Below are 15036 nucleotides of genomic sequence, written 5' to 3'. Positions count from 1 at the left end.
CCAACTCTTTAATAGAAGTGGGTCATATTGTATTAGTGGACTCTACCCCTATTAGAGAGGTGGTACACAATGTGGTATAAAAATGTGGTAAGTCTAGAATTATCCATTAACAAATAGATATAGTACGGACGGGGACTGCTCAAGGATGACTAAATCCATTTTGGTAACAAAATTCCAATTAATATTTTCTTTGTTGTTTTATGAATTACTTTTTTTTAAATTTGAAACTATTATTTTTCAAAATTGTAATTGGGTTTAAAATAAATTTTAAAAAATGTGGTAGATGTGAGTAGGGATGGCAATTTTCCCCACCATGGGTAGTCTTTGCAAGACTTCAACCTTAATGAGAGTATAAAGGATATAAATTAGGTATGGGGACAAATTTAGGGAAATTTTTTAATATGGTGTTTGGAATATGGTATTCTTATCCCTATATTTTATATTCCTCGTACATATATTGAATTAAGTATAAAACAAAACTTTTGTATTGTATGTTTAGTTTCTAACTTCTTTTTTTCCGCATTCATAAATTATTTTCTCATTGGTATTTTGTAATGGGGCGAGGCTTTGGAATTTGTACCCCAATGAAGGAGGGAATGGGGAATCCCCAATTTGAATATTACCCATATGAAGGCAGGGATGGGGAACATGACATACCCATTTCCGATTCGCCTCATTACCATCTCTAAACGTAAGTTAAGTCGGTTGACAACGACAAGGAGCCTACGCTTTGCATCGAAAGTTCGAATCCCTCTATTCCATAAATTAAATTAAATTAAATTAAATTAAATTATTGTTTTTATAAGAAGAAGAAGAAAAAGTTAATTGAACTGTACATACTTTTATCCGCATGAAGCGAAGGGAGAAATGTGTTAATTTTTTTTATTTCAAAAGTACAAATTATTTTAAATTGAAAAATGAACATTTAAAAACTAAAGAGTTTATAAAGTATCTTGTAACAATTCAACATAATAAAGTAATTTTTTTTTTTTGGGTAGAAGCTTAATAAAGTAGTTTTGTTCTGGTTCTTTTTTTCCCCCACGGTTTTAGTAGAGGCCGAGTCGTTTTTTTTTGGGGCACATAACGGGGCCAAAGGCCTAACACAGACACACGGGGCTGCAAATCATTTCGATGAAAATGATCGCCAATGGCCCAAAATTGGACCCTTCGTTTTAACCACAAGCCAAGCCGCTGAGGCAAAACTAAAATTTACAACCAAGTAATATCAAAGATGGATTTCGTCCATTGATAAGCTAATCCAAAACTACTTTAACATAATGAAGTCTCACAAAACATATCTTCTTCCTCTTCTGTACTGTCCAACGTATTGGAAAGTCAAACAAAAGCTAACAGAAAACTGCATACAAATACCATGTTAAATTGAAGTAGCCTTGATCTCCCACCCCAAGTAAACAATGAAATGAGAAGATCATTGCCAGCTCCTTCTTTAATACTTCTTATGCAAACCAAATCTTTGATCTCCACTAAACCCTGTAAGAGGAAAGATAATCATGGAAAACACGCAAAGCATAGCAAATGGCAAGGTCGGCATGGTTTGTACATATAGACAGTGAATGATTAAATACAGTAAGACAAGAAATAGTTTGCATGAAGGTAATGACATGATTCCAAAATCCTAAACAAATTCCTGGCAGTTTGGAGCTTTGAACCACAGCTTACCACAAACACGAGTGGAACATGATGGTTCAAGTAAGTGTAGAAGATTATTACAAGGAAACAGACCACAAGCAAGGTTTCATAGTAATATATAATGCTTGGTGAAGGCTTGAGAAAGAGACTTCAGAAGGATCATATGCACAACTTACTTAAAGATGAATTCAACTCAACTGCTACAATTATTTTCTTTTTCTTCACATTGCCACATGAATCCACTGGGGATAAGAACATGATGAAGAAAAAGATATTGAGGGAGCAACCAACTTGAAACAAGATCTAGATCTAGACAGAGAACACATATATTCCAAGAGGACTATAAACCTCCTTGTCATTAAATCAACATGAAACAGATTGATTGAACAAGCATAAGGGTCAACAATCAAGGGTGGCTGGGAGGATATTGTTAAGAATACCAAATATGAGAATAAATTGATGGTGAGAGCAAGCAGAAGCAGAATAATCCCTAGGTCCTTGTGTGATGCCTGCCGAAGATGGCAACAATTGATGGTAAGAGTGGGTGGTAGCAGAATTAGTCCCTAGTTCTTCATGTTGTCAATTTCAAGATAACAGACTCTATATACGAAAAATTACTTGACCAATACTTCTTTTTCTCAGCCTACCTGGTAATAGCAGGCAGATACTTGAAGTTTCATAAGCTTTTATGTCAACATCTTGAACATCCTAAAGGATAACTTTTTTCATAATCTAAGCAAGAAAACCACCAATGGTTATAAACTAATTCCTTCAACCTACTGCACATCTGTTCATTACAGTGCTAGTGAAATACATGATCTTTTGAGCTTTCAACTTAAGTTAGTACAATTATGATAACTTCAAAACAAACAGAAATCCAACTTACTACTATTTCTAACTACAAAATAGATGTGTCCTTCCATATGCGCCATCTTTCGCAAAAACAGTTGGCATAAGCTCTATACTCTGATATTTGAGTGAAGGATTACTCCAAACCTCAATTTGAGAAGTTGGATAAAATTTTAGGCCAATGAGCACAAAATTGCAATTGAAGTAGAACAGAGCGTTCACTAACTACAAGTTTCCAAGATCACACAGCATATAGCATTTCTGCAACTCACAACAACTTTCAAAATCCAAAGCACTTCAACAGTAAAAAATGCGAAAGCAATAAAACACAAGCACATTAAACGACAATATGGAAGGAAAAAAAAGGGTAATTCATATAAACCTTGAAGAACCAGCATTGATATTCCGATGAAGAATCCGACCCTGACCCGAATCCCCACCATCAATCAATTCCCTGAGCCCCAAATTTCCCACCTGCTCTTTGTCCTCCTCTTCCTCCTTAGCCTCCTCCTCAACACGAACACCACTACTGCCAGTACGAGCCTTGCCAATCAGTCTCTCAAAGTAATTCCCATATATATACTCTGGAGTGTATCCATTTTCTTCATCGAAGAGCATGATATGCCCATGCCACTCCCAGACCCGATAATCCGAACCCGTTTCCTCATGAAACCCGACACAAATGTGATGCTCCCCAATCGTCACCGCCTGACCCGAATTGGGTTTGAGGGAATCCGTCTTGCCGCTGAGAATGACCCGGATGATGTCCTTCTCGAGCTTGGATTCTTCTTTGGCGAGCTGGGTCTTGTTCTCGTCGTCATCGTCTTCATCGCCAGAGAGATTGGCGGCGTCGAAGAGAAGTTCTTCGAGGGTTTGCGAGAGGAAGGAGTTGTTCGTTGGGGGTCGGATTTGGAGCCTGCCCATGAGGGTTTGGAGCATGAGGTTGTCGAAGTTGGTGGTGTTGGTGAAGGAGTTCATGGTGGTCGCCTTGGTTTCGGGTTCGGGTTCGGACTGGTATGTAGGGTTTTACGACATCGCCCTATTAAGTATAGGGTTTTTGGGTTTTGGGGATATGAAGGAGAAAACAGTCGCTTGGTGAGGGTTTATGGCTTTAAGCTTTAGGTTTTGCGTTGGGAATATTTTGATTTTGGTGGCTTAGATGATTGAGGACTGGGGGTTTTCGGCCAGGTGTGCAGGTGACATGGAGCCACGTGGATGTAGAGATGATAAATACACCGTGGTTGTGACCTGGACGTTTATCACCTTGTCAACCTAACGGCTGTGACTGGCAACTTAGTAATTAGGCTGAACCCTTCTTTGCTTTTGCAGACGTAGGTTAAGTCAGTTAGTCAGTGAATGCGTGTCTTTTCATTAATTTCTTTTTTATAGATTAGATCAATATAATTTATATAAAGTAGTTTAGATTATTAGTTGTATATAAAAGAAGAAAAAAAAGTATGTTGGTTCGATTTGCAGGCATATATTAATGAGTTTGAGTTTGTGTATTGACATGGTCGTCGTGATATATTATATCACGAGTGTGTGCGCTAATTTTTAAGTTTGATGGGTTTATTTTGGTTAACATATTTGTATAACTTGGCAATTTGAATATGTTGTTCTGGAAACATTTGCCGCCGGCACTACGGATCATGAAGAGGCTAGGAGGCAAATGGCTGGCAGGAAAGTTCTTAGTTTCTTTGACTGGTGATTGCTGTTGTGAGGCTTTGGAAACTTTCCTCAGCTTAGTAAGTTTCATGTGCTTTTACTTCATCTTTGATCATTCTCTCGATAAATTGAAGGAGCCTATGAGGGATAGATTTTGAAACTCAATATCTTAGCTCAGAGATTCGGCACGTGTTTCGCTAACTCAGTGATATTATGCCTTCGGCAGGTGTCTGACTTCAGAAGGGTACGTACCTGCAAAAGGACACGTTCGGTAAGACCTTGGGGTACCGGTGTGGTACCGACCGAAGGCTCTCCGATGCTTTAGTAAGTACGGTTTTCGTAATGTTAGCTTGACAGATCAAGCGGTAGCGTACCGTTGATTTTTTTCTCTCCCTCCTTTTGAGGATAGGGGTCTTCTTATATAGGCCTTGGGAGGCGTGCACTATGCTCATATTTCCGATATGGGACTGTAGAAGCGGATTGTGAGCATGACACGTGTCCGGTAGAGTAATGATCAAAAAGGAACCGATCAGTAGGCACCATGCCGAAGGTCATCCGTGATCAATAACGATCATGTCCACGTGTTCGGAGGTCATAAGTCGTTTATTCCGGGTATAAAAATCGGGCAAGACTTTGATTCCGTGCGCTTGAAAGTATGGCCGGAGTCTTCGGGCTGAGACCACAAGGGCTAGGGCAAGCTGTTCTAATGGGGGATATCGAAGTTCTGCATTCTGGAGTGCCTTACTGACATAGAAAATCGGTAACTCAGCTTTCTCCGGTATTCGTATCAATACCGAACTCACAGCAGTGCTAGATACTGAAAGGTATAGGGAGAGAATTTCCCCAGACAGTGGTTTTGATAACAGGGGGCTTTGCTCATGTAGTTTTTTAAGTCTTGAAATGCTTTATCACATTCGGCAGTCCATATGATATTCTGTTTGCCCCCTTTCAAGGCTTTAAAGAACGGTACACATTTTTCGGTAGCCTTTGATATGAAGCGGGTCAAGGCGGCCACGCGTCCGGTAAGGCTTTGAATGTCCTTCGTCGTCTTCGGCCTCTCCATGTCAATGATTGCCTTTATTTTTTCGGGATTCACTTCGATCCCCCTGTGACTAATCATGAATCCGAGGAATTTTCAGGAAGATACACCGAAGGCGCATTTCATCGGGTTCAGTCTCATCCGGTAGTCTTTCAGTATGCCGAACATGATTGATAAATTGTGCAGGTGTTCTTCGGCAGTTCTGCTTTTCACCAACATGTCGTCAACGTAAACCTCCATGATGCTGCCGATGTATCTGGCGAAAATTCTGTTGACAAGCCTTTGATATGTTACCCCTGCATTCTTCAGGCCGAACGGCATGACATTGTAACAGTACAACCCTTTGTCCGTTATGAAGGCGGTGTGTTCGCTGTCGGAAGGGTGCATGAATATCTGATTGTATCCGGAATAGGCGTCCATGAAGCTGAGCAGTTCGTGTCCGGCAGTAGCGTCCACAAGCTGTTCTATCCGTGGCAATGGAAAGCTGTCCTTCGGGCAGGCCTTGTTGAGATCGGTATAGTCTTGGCACATTCGTCACCCACCTGTAGCCTTTCGTATCATTACTGAATTTGCCAGCCACACCGGATACGTAGCCTCCCTGATGAAGCCGATGGTTTGAAGTTTGTCAACCTCTGCACACATGGCTTCGTATCGTTCGGCATCGTACGAACAGCGCTTCTGCCTTACGGGCTTATAAGCGGGGGAAATGCTGAGTTTATGGCTGATGACCTCTGGGGCGATGCCGGGCATATCTTCGTAGGACCACGTGAACACCACCGAATGGTGCCGCAAGAAATTTATGAATTGCGTTCGGAGGGCAAGAGAGAGTCTGGTGCCGATTCTAACCTGACGATCGGGCTGCTCCTCGCTCAAGGTTAACGTCTCCAGTTCCTCGGCGAGTTGTGTGTGAGGAGTCGGGGACTCATCTCTTGGGTCGTCAACTGGTCCCGTACCGTTCGGTACCCCTTGTACAGACATGGTCTCTTCGGGGAGTTTGAAAGAGGTTGACTTGAGGGCCGTGGCGTAGCAAGTCCGCGCGCTTAGCTGATTTCCCCGGACAGCTCCTGTGCCGTTGGGGGTCGGGAACTTCAGCAGTAGCATGTGGGGGGAAAGATGTGCCTTAACCCTAGTGAGTGTCGTTCGTCCAACTATGACGTTGTACGCTATCGGGCAATCAACAATGAGGAACTGATCGTATACCGTTGTTTTTCTTGGTGCGGTGCCGAAGGTAATTGGCAGTTTTACACTACCGACCGGTTGGGCCAGGTTCCCAGAGAAACTTAACAAAGGTGTCAACTGCCGGTTGACCTGGTTGTCGTTTATTCCCATTTCTCGGAAAGCTTCGGCAAAAATCACGCTCACGGAGCTCCCGGTATCGATCAGTACCCGTCCTACATCGTAGTCGGTAATTTCTGCTCGGATGATCATCGGGTCGTCGTGGGGATAGAGGACTCCCTCTTCCTCCTCTTCACAAAATGTGATTGGTTCCCAATGAACTTTCGGTATTTCATGGTGCCGATTCACCTCTATGCCGAATACCTGAGGAAATTGTGCGGCGCGCACGTATTGCTTCATTGAACGGTTGCTCATTCCCGTGATGGTGGGGCCACCGCTGATAGTGCTTATCATGTTTATCTGTCGAGTTGGGTTCGGTGCCGGCGTCGGTGGCTGCCAGGCGATATACTGATCTAGCTTCCCTTCTCTGATCAACCGTTCGACAATCTTTCTTAGGCTTATACAGTCTTCCGTATTACCACTGTTGTGCTGGTGGTATCGGCAGAATTTACCGGTATCCCGGTTGTCTTGCCGATTGGGTCTTCGCAGATTCGGCTTTGGTATTATTTCTTGTTCGTTCATCAGAACGGCCTCGTAGGTAGTGTTCAATAGGGTAAAGACTTCGTTGCCGTGGTCACGATTCGGCAGGGGCGCTCGGTTGTCGTTGCGACCATACCTCTCTTTTCCCTTCTTCGGGAGTTTTCTTCGATCGGCACGGTTGTCTTTCCTCTTATGACCTGCCGAATATGGGTCGACCCTCTCGTAGGATGGCGCCTTTGCCAGATAAGCACTTGGTTCTGTATCTTCTCGTCGTGCCGAAACCACGGGTTTCGAGTTGACGTATTCGGCTTTGGCGTGGACTGCTGCCTGCTTCATCAGTTCGTCGTACGTGCGCGAGTTGCTGCTGTGTATCGAAAATGCGAGGACCGAAGGCCACTCTTGAAGGCGCCGTAGGCTGCCCTATCGTCTGTTTTCGGACACTTTGAGTATTCGTGAGTGAAGCGCGCCGCGTATTCTCTCAACGGTTCGTCCTCTCTTTGCCAAATCGTGTACAGATCATCGGCAGAGTAAAGACGGTCCGTTTGGATCATGAAGTGATTGAGGAAAATTTGCTTCAGCTCGTCGAAGGAATCTACCGTTTCCGGCTCCAACCGGTAGAACCAGTTCAGGGCTACTTCGGTAAGGGAAGACGGGAATAGCAAGCACTGCCCTTCATCGCTCAGGCCCTTGCATCCAATGGCGGACTTAAATGAGTGAAAGTGTGCTAAGGGGTCCTCTGTTCCCGTATAGAACGGTATACGCAGTTGCTGCACTTCCCTATCCGGCAGAGAACGCTGGACGAGCCTGGTGAATGGTCCGGGCCGAAGCTTCCCCCAATCCGGTTCTTGGGAGCGAGCTTTGTCGTTTTCCATTTTCTGGACTTTCTGAAAAAGGAGTCGGACAACAGGGTCTCGGCTTGGGATTTCCTCGAAACCATAATCTTCCGAGCGTCATCGTGGGCTTAATGAATTAACCCCCGAGTACCGAGAAGGCGTTGCCGAACGGTAGGTGGAAACTTGCGTCCTGGAATGGATGTATTCGGATTCCGACTCCTCTGCAGAGTCCAGCCCTCTGACCCTCCGAATAGGCGACTTGCTTCCTAGGACTTTCATCCGTGAGTCCCTTAGTCGAGCGTTAATCCTGATCGGTGACCTCCGTCTCTCTGCCTCCCGATCGTTAATCCGATGTCGGCAATCGGAGTAGACCTTCTTTAGGATGTGTAGTTGATCCCTGGGTGTCGGAACTACCAACTGTTTGGAACGTGCGGGCGTTGCCTTCCCTACCTTTTTGTGTTTCTTCTTCCTACGGGGGGTCTGCAAGCTCTGGGAAGAGTGAGTTGTCTGGATGTTCTGCGTGTGCTGCTGGTAGAGCAGTTGCTGGGTTTCGTCCACTTTGGACGAAAGAAGGTGGTTGTGTTCCTGAAGCCTCGCCATGTCCTTCCACAGGGACGCGATTTGGACTACCAGCTCGGTTTCGGCGGTTGTTTGGGTTGCGGGGGCGTTTCCGAAGGGAGTGCATAGGGGTAGCGCTGGGCTAGCTCCGATCTGCCTTCCGAACGGTACCCCTTCTTCCGATTGGAACGTGGGTACTAAGGTGGTCCCCATGTGTTTTGGGGATAGTGGGTTGATGATTTTTCTGGTTTCCCACAGACGGCGCCAAACTGTTGATGCGAAAAAGTGGTTCGGCACGTGTTTCGCCAACTCAGTGATATTATGCCTTCGGCAGGTGTCTGACTTCAGAAAGGTAAGTACCTGCAAAAGGACACGTTCGGTAAGACTTTGGGGTACCGGTGTGGTACCGGACGAAGGCTCTCCGATGCTTTAGTAAGTACGGTTTTAGTAATGTTAGCTTGACAGATCAAGCGATAGCGTACCGTTGATTTTTTTCTCTCCCTCCTTTTGAGGATATGGGTCTTCTTATATAGGCCTTGGGAGGCGTGCACTATGCTCATATTTCCGATATGGGACTGTAGAAGCGGATTGTGAGCATGACACGTGTCCGGTAGAGTAATGATCAAAAAGGAACCGATCGGTAGTCACCATGCCGAAGGTCATCCGTGATCAATAACGATCCTGTCCATGTGTTCGGAGGTCATAGGTCGTTTATTCCGGGTATAAACAGACATGGTCGTCGTGATATATTATATCACGAGTGTGTGCGCTAATTTTTAAATTTGATGGGTTTATTTTGGTTAACATATTTGTATAACTTGGCAATTTGAATATGTTGTTCTGGAAACATTTGCCGCCGGCACCACAGATCATGAAGAGGCTAGGAGGCAAATGGCTGGCAGGAAAGTTCTTAGTTTCTTTGACTGGTGATTGCTGTTGTGAGGCTTTGGAAACTTTCCTCAGCTTAGTAAGTTTCATGTGCTTTTACTTCATCTTTGATCATTCTCTCGATAAATTGAAGGGGCCTATGAGGGATAGATTTTGAAACTCAATATCTTAGCTCAGAGATTTTTCGAATTGTTTTCGAATTTATGAACGACTTGATCAGTTTGCCTTATGATTAATGTGGATAGTGATGGAAATGTAGCTGGACCGAGCCTGGTGGGCAGGTAACGATCATTTGGTGTTTTAAGCTTACTTTAAGCTGATTAACTCATCATATTAACCGTAAAACTTGAAATCCGTAACAAACGATACATTGATGTTACAAACTCCACCTTCAAGCATTCTACAAAAAATCAACTGTCCACAAGAACTGATTTATTACATCTACATATAGTAAAGAATACATTTTTACTCCAAAAAATGAATAGGAACAGCCACAATGCATACAAAAACAATTTGTTTCAAACCCATGCCGGGGTGAATGAAGAATAACACAAAACCAATATATCAACCCAAACTACAATTCTTTTTCCAGTCGTTTTCGATATTCATTACTGTATAAAAGTTTTAATACTTGTCATATGAAGCAGAGTTGACAATCCATCTAGAGTCGTAGTATAAGCATATGCATACATTGCGAAACAAAATGCATGCATAAACAACACAATAATAAAGTTATTTTCATTACAGATGATAGATGATAGCACCCAAGATTCATTGCTTGCACAAACAACTACCGCCTGAGGCTCTCCACTATGTAGTCCGCATATAGATCCCTATATCACATTAGAACAAAGAGAGTTTGAGAGATTAAGTTCTTACTCCATTCATTTAAGTTTGTAGACAAGTAATATTATAGACTATTTAGACTCTCTCTAGACAAACCCAAATGTAAACTGAATGCAGGCATCTAACCCCGACTCTTGATTGAGGATGTGAACTGGTATTAAAATGCTTGACTTTGGCTGATGTGAAATGAAATTTAGGCCGACAAATGCAGTTCAAATCAATTTTCTTAAGAACCAGAAATGATCAAAACTTGAAAAGTCGAGGGGCGATTCAGTACTTTTGAATTGTATCCATGCTATTCTGATTTCTAACATCCACATTCTCATAACACCACTGACAGTATAATTTTCAGAGAGCATTAACACTTACATGGAATGCTGGATTGCATCATAGGCAGCAGATGCAGGGAGAAAGTCGTCAACTGCAACTTCTTTGTTCTCATTTTTCTTGTCTGATTTTTTTGGTTGGTTAAGGAAAAAAAAAATTAATAGGGCTTTGGAGAAAGAAACAGTTTATCCCACAAAATTACGACTTCTAGAAACTGAAATTTCAAAAAGGATACAGTCCTCAAAGAAGCGCCGGATCTCAGCCAAACGATGTGGTGGGAGATCCTTGATGTCCTGGTAGTGTCGGTATTCGGGATCATCAGCACAGACAGCAATTATCTTGTCATCTTTCTCACCCTGATTTCATAGAAAATTAGAACTTTGCAACAAATTTAAAAGAACCACCATTTCTGTCTGAATATGTACCTGATCGATCATAGGCATCAAGCCAATAGCTTTTGCCCGAAGAAAGCATCCAGGAACAACTGGCTCCTGTAAGTTTTTTCAGAGTCAAAATACATCAGCGTGAGTTTCCACATACAAGCATCAGCTTTAACAAAAACCAAATGGATTTAGAAGCTGCTCAAAGTTTTTTACAAACATAACACAAGATTTCACCAGCAACTGTGCATGGCTTTAAAAATATGTATGAATAATCTCACAACTTTTTATATGAGTTTTACATGCATAAGATTGATTATATCATAGGGAATGGTTCATGACATATTCAGGTTAGAATGCTAAAATAAAATTCCAAAATGGCATTTCCAAAGGAAAGAAGCATAAAAATACCTGCATAATAATCAAGACATCCAAGGGGTCATTGTCCTCACAAAGAGTTCGGGGGATGAAGCCATAGTTGTGGGGGTAGACAACCGATGAGTACAGTATGCGGTCAACCTGCACATACAAACACCTGTCAGCAAGCATACTTTATGTACTAAAAATATGAGGAAGATTAGCTTGGCGCAATACTTGCCTTGATGAGTCCAGTTTTTTTGTCAAGCTCATATTTCACTTTGCTTCCTTTTGGAATTTCAATAACCTGGATACATTTCCACAAGAACAACAATCAGTAGGATGCCAAACATATCACAATACATAGTTTCTGAATAAGTACTATAAAGGTCGTAACTGTTAGAATTGGAATATGAAAACTGACTAGTTAGAGAAAATACTGTCAACTATCATATTATAGAGAAAATTATCTTCTGGAGCAGATTATTTTAATAATGAGAATTATATTAAGAGTGTCACTACATTCTGGAAAGTTGGTCAACGTAATCTAAGATGACTTCTTCAGTTCCGTATTTGCATTGTACAATCATTCAATGTGTCTAATCAATATTCGTTCAAAATAAGCATGGAAAATGCATAATTTGAGCAAGTATAGCAAATGATAAAATCATTATAATAAAAAATTAAGGCATCAAATAGTTATTAAGGTTCAGTATACTTACACAGTTGAAAATCTTTGGAGCTCCAGGTCCTATATTAAAATGAAAGGGAAAAAAAGTTACACATAGGGTAAAATAACAATTAAAGAAAGCTGACGTGACCAAGATGGCTGCCAAAGTTACTGCTCACCTATTTCAAGATCATGCCAAGGGTGTGCAGCTATAGACCTCCTGGTCATGGAAGAAAGTATCCTCTCATTAAGAGGTGGATGTGAGGAATGATGATGATGATGATGATGGGAGTCGATAACTTTTTGAGGAGGCTCAACTTTCTGAACAGTCTCAATTGGTGGAGCCATAACTACAAGATATAAGACCAAATGAAGTCATCAAAAGCACAACTACAGAAACACTCTATGAGCTATTTAATTAATCAAGCAAAAGATTTCGATATGATTTTTTCAACAATGTTTCATGGAGCATGTCTAACAGGCCTTAAACACAATTCCCAAAACTTAAAATCAAGAATAAGTGGGCCAACAAAAGAAGGCATATGTACACGCCATAGAAGTCTATCTCAAACAACTGGAGTAGTAATAGTAATCAATATCATAAAAGAATGTCATGCTAAATATGAGCTTTATCCTTTGATTAACAAGAGTCAAACACAAAATGTTGAGGGCCTTCAAATACGATAAGACTTATGAAGAAACATTTTAGATATATTTAAACAAATTGAACCTTTTTCCTTTCCCTTTTTCATTAACCTTGTACAATATACACACACGGACATACAGAAACAGTTCCATTTTTCCAGAATTCAATATTCATAATGAAGTTGAACATTGATAACTCAAATGCACTCTCATATACAAGATCAAATAAAACTAAAGCCATTTTTGAAGGACTTAAGCTATCAGATCCGATTATCCAAATGACAAAAGGACAGCAAGGAGAAGAATTAGTTTCTCACACCAAATCAAAAAATGCCAACAAAATTTTGTAAAAAAATTTCTCGCAAAAGACGGCTTTGATATCAAGATCACATAAAACTAAAGCCATATTTGCAGAACTTAAGCAATCAGATACGAATGACAAAAGGCATTAAGGAGACGAATTAGCTTCTTGCACCAGATCGACAAATATCAGCAGCTCCAAATTTTGCAAAAAGCTCTTTTTTCACCAGAGGCTAAAAATCAAGAAATCAATTTAATAATATCCTCGCAAGTTGACAGTCAACATGTTTCTGGTAACGTGTCAGCAAAGCGTTTATTTAAAAAAGTAAACGCTGAGCAAATGAAAATGTATGGAAACTTCTGCAATCTAAATATCCGGCGAAACCGTGTATAGATCTGCCAAACTATGACTTTAAATTTACTAAAATTACGAAAATAGGAAGTAATTCACAATACAGAGAACATGAGCAATCTCAGAACCATAACAAAGAACAAGGCTAGCTCTCAACATCTAGAAAAATTGATCTCAGAAACTAGCATAAATTCCACACAATCATTTCCAATGGTGATAAAGATAGAGCAATTAAAACGCAAACATGGAGCGCACGCAGCAAAAACAAACGCTTACGAGCAAAAGCGAAGAGAAAAAGATCAGATCCACAAACAGAACAAAAACGACGCTAAAATCAGCCGGAAATGCACAGTAAATTCAGAAAAACGACGCTAAAATCAGCTAAAAATGCAGCATAAAGTATACAAAACGACAGTCTCGGACTCGTAAAAGCAAGCACGTACCGGTAAAGGATCGGAGTTACGAAACCCTAGCTGAAGAAGAAGCCTCGAGAGGAAGGAAGGAGACGACCAAAGAGCACAGATCTCAAAACGAAGAGGAGGCAGGCAGAGAGAGGAGGAGTGAATGGGGCGCTCAAGTAGAGGAAAGCAATAAGCAGCTGTACGTGTTCCCGCTCTCTTTGTGCCTTCCCATTTAAAGGAAAAAAAAGAAAAGGAAAAAGGGCAAAAGGAAAAAAAAAAAAAAAATTAAAGTGAGAAATTCGCAAGTTTTGGTGCTACGAAAATGCTTATGGCATCCGTATATTCTGGCCAACTGAATAGAACTTGCCTCCAGCTGGCACTGATCGGCTACGTGTCTCAGCCTTATTGGGTTGGGGCAAGGCCCCACCCTCGAACAAAGACGGTGTTCCTAATGGTCGTGGGGGTCATTCCTTTTGGGTCCGCTGCTCATACGTGAAGCGGACGGTGAGACGTGTCTTGAAAACAAATCATACTTGGAAAAGGAGAAATTGAATGACTTTGGATGTATGGATAAGTTATCTTAATTATTTGAAATACATATTTTTTGAGAAAAATGTTTTTTGTGATATAAGCAATAGTAAAGGAGGAGAATTTGAACACACGGGCATAAATAATTATTCTTAATTACTTAAGCTACCATTATTTTACCCAGAAAATGTTTTTAAAGTAGGGATTTGGAGGGCCTAACTAATTGAGCACAAAAATTGTGAGTGGATGCTTTGCGCACCTAGTCGGATTCCGCCATGTCATCATGCGGTGGACCGTGGAAGAAGTGTATCGAAAGCAAATCACAGCCAATGAGAGGGGATAGTTTCCTTTATCTTGGGCATGTGGGGTGTGAGTATGAGGTGTGTGTGTGAATGCCTATCCATTACTCCATGGCCACATTTTTCTTGGTTTGACTTTGATCTCTCCGCAGAAACCTACCAGTCTCCCTTCTAAATTGGTAATAAATAAAAAATGAAACCTTATCCTTGGATAGATTTACTGTTTCGTGGGAACAGTTGGATTGTATTAAAAATTTGGTCCATGCAAGGACGCAGCGTTTGAATGTGGTCATTTGTATTGACCTGGTGCACACTTAAAGAAGTATGATTATAGGAAGAGTAATAATGACCACGTCAATCTTAGTGACTTTTTCATGGCCTGCCACTGCGTACACCTTGCTGAAATTTGGATACATCTAGAAGAAATTTTTTTTTTAATAATATCTTATAATGATGTGTTTATTAATTAAGAATTGAATTTTATATAGGGAGAATTTCTGCGTTTACTTCAATCAATGAATTGAAAAGTAAGTGAAGCCCACACAAAATTAGAAATTAAATTCCTAATTTTAGAGGAATTCAATTCTTGGATGGGATGCGGTATTCTAATTCATGGAGAACTAACCTATTAGGA

General features: G+C 41.3%; 2 protein-coding genes across 2 annotated transcripts; both read right to left on the bottom strand.

The window, feature by feature from the left end:
* Positions 1-1126: 1126 nt before the first annotated feature.
* On the bottom strand, positions 1127-3685 carry LOC117629585. The gene is made up of 2 exons (XM_034362113.1): positions 2882-3685; positions 1127-1491 (listed from the first exon to the last, which is right to left on the bottom strand). Exons 1-2 carry the CDS (start codon positions 3475-3477, stop codon positions 1485-1487), a joined length of 603 nt encoding a protein of 200 aa, XP_034218004.1. The 5' UTR covers positions 3478-3685; the 3' UTR covers positions 1127-1484.
* Positions 3686-9712: 6027 nt separating this feature from the next.
* Positions 9713-13793, bottom strand: LOC117630992 (soluble inorganic pyrophosphatase 4). The gene is made up of 9 exons (XM_034363889.1): positions 13618-13793; positions 12057-12227; positions 11930-11958; positions 11449-11514; positions 11262-11369; positions 10896-10961; positions 10706-10826; positions 10513-10594; positions 9713-10130 (listed from the first exon to the last, which is right to left on the bottom strand). Exons 2-9 carry the CDS (start codon positions 12223-12225, stop codon positions 10088-10090), a joined length of 684 nt encoding a protein of 227 aa, XP_034219780.1. The 5' UTR covers positions 12226-12227; positions 13618-13793; the 3' UTR covers positions 9713-10087.
* Between the last annotated feature and the right edge of the window lie 1243 nt (positions 13794-15036).

The sequence above is a fragment of the Prunus dulcis genome, chromosome 6 (genome assembly GCF_902201215.1).
Source record: "Prunus dulcis chromosome 6, ALMONDv2, whole genome shotgun sequence".
NCBI lineage: Eukaryota > Viridiplantae > Streptophyta > Magnoliopsida > Rosales > Rosaceae > Prunus > Prunus dulcis.
The sequence above is the reverse complement of the archived record's forward strand: the minus strand, read 5'-3'. Positions and strand labels throughout refer to the sequence as shown.

Bases quoted from the DNA above. Each gene is read 5' to 3' on its own strand.
- LOC117629585 (XM_034362113.1), bottom strand. From the start codon at position 3,477: ATGAACTCCTTCACCAACACCACCAACTTCGACAACCTCATGCTCCAA.
- LOC117630992 (XM_034363889.1), bottom strand. From the start codon at position 12,225: ATGGCTCCACCAATTGAGACTGTTCAGAAAGTTGAGCCTCCTCAAAAA. The intron at 11,515-11,929 runs GTAAGTATACTG...AAATGTATCCAG, and splicing joins CTCCAAAGATTTTCAACTGT to GTTATTGAAATTCCAAAAGG. The intron at 11,370-11,448 runs GCAAGTATTGCG...TTGTATGTGCAG, and splicing joins AAAAAACTGGACTCATCAAG to GTTGACCGCATACTGTACTC.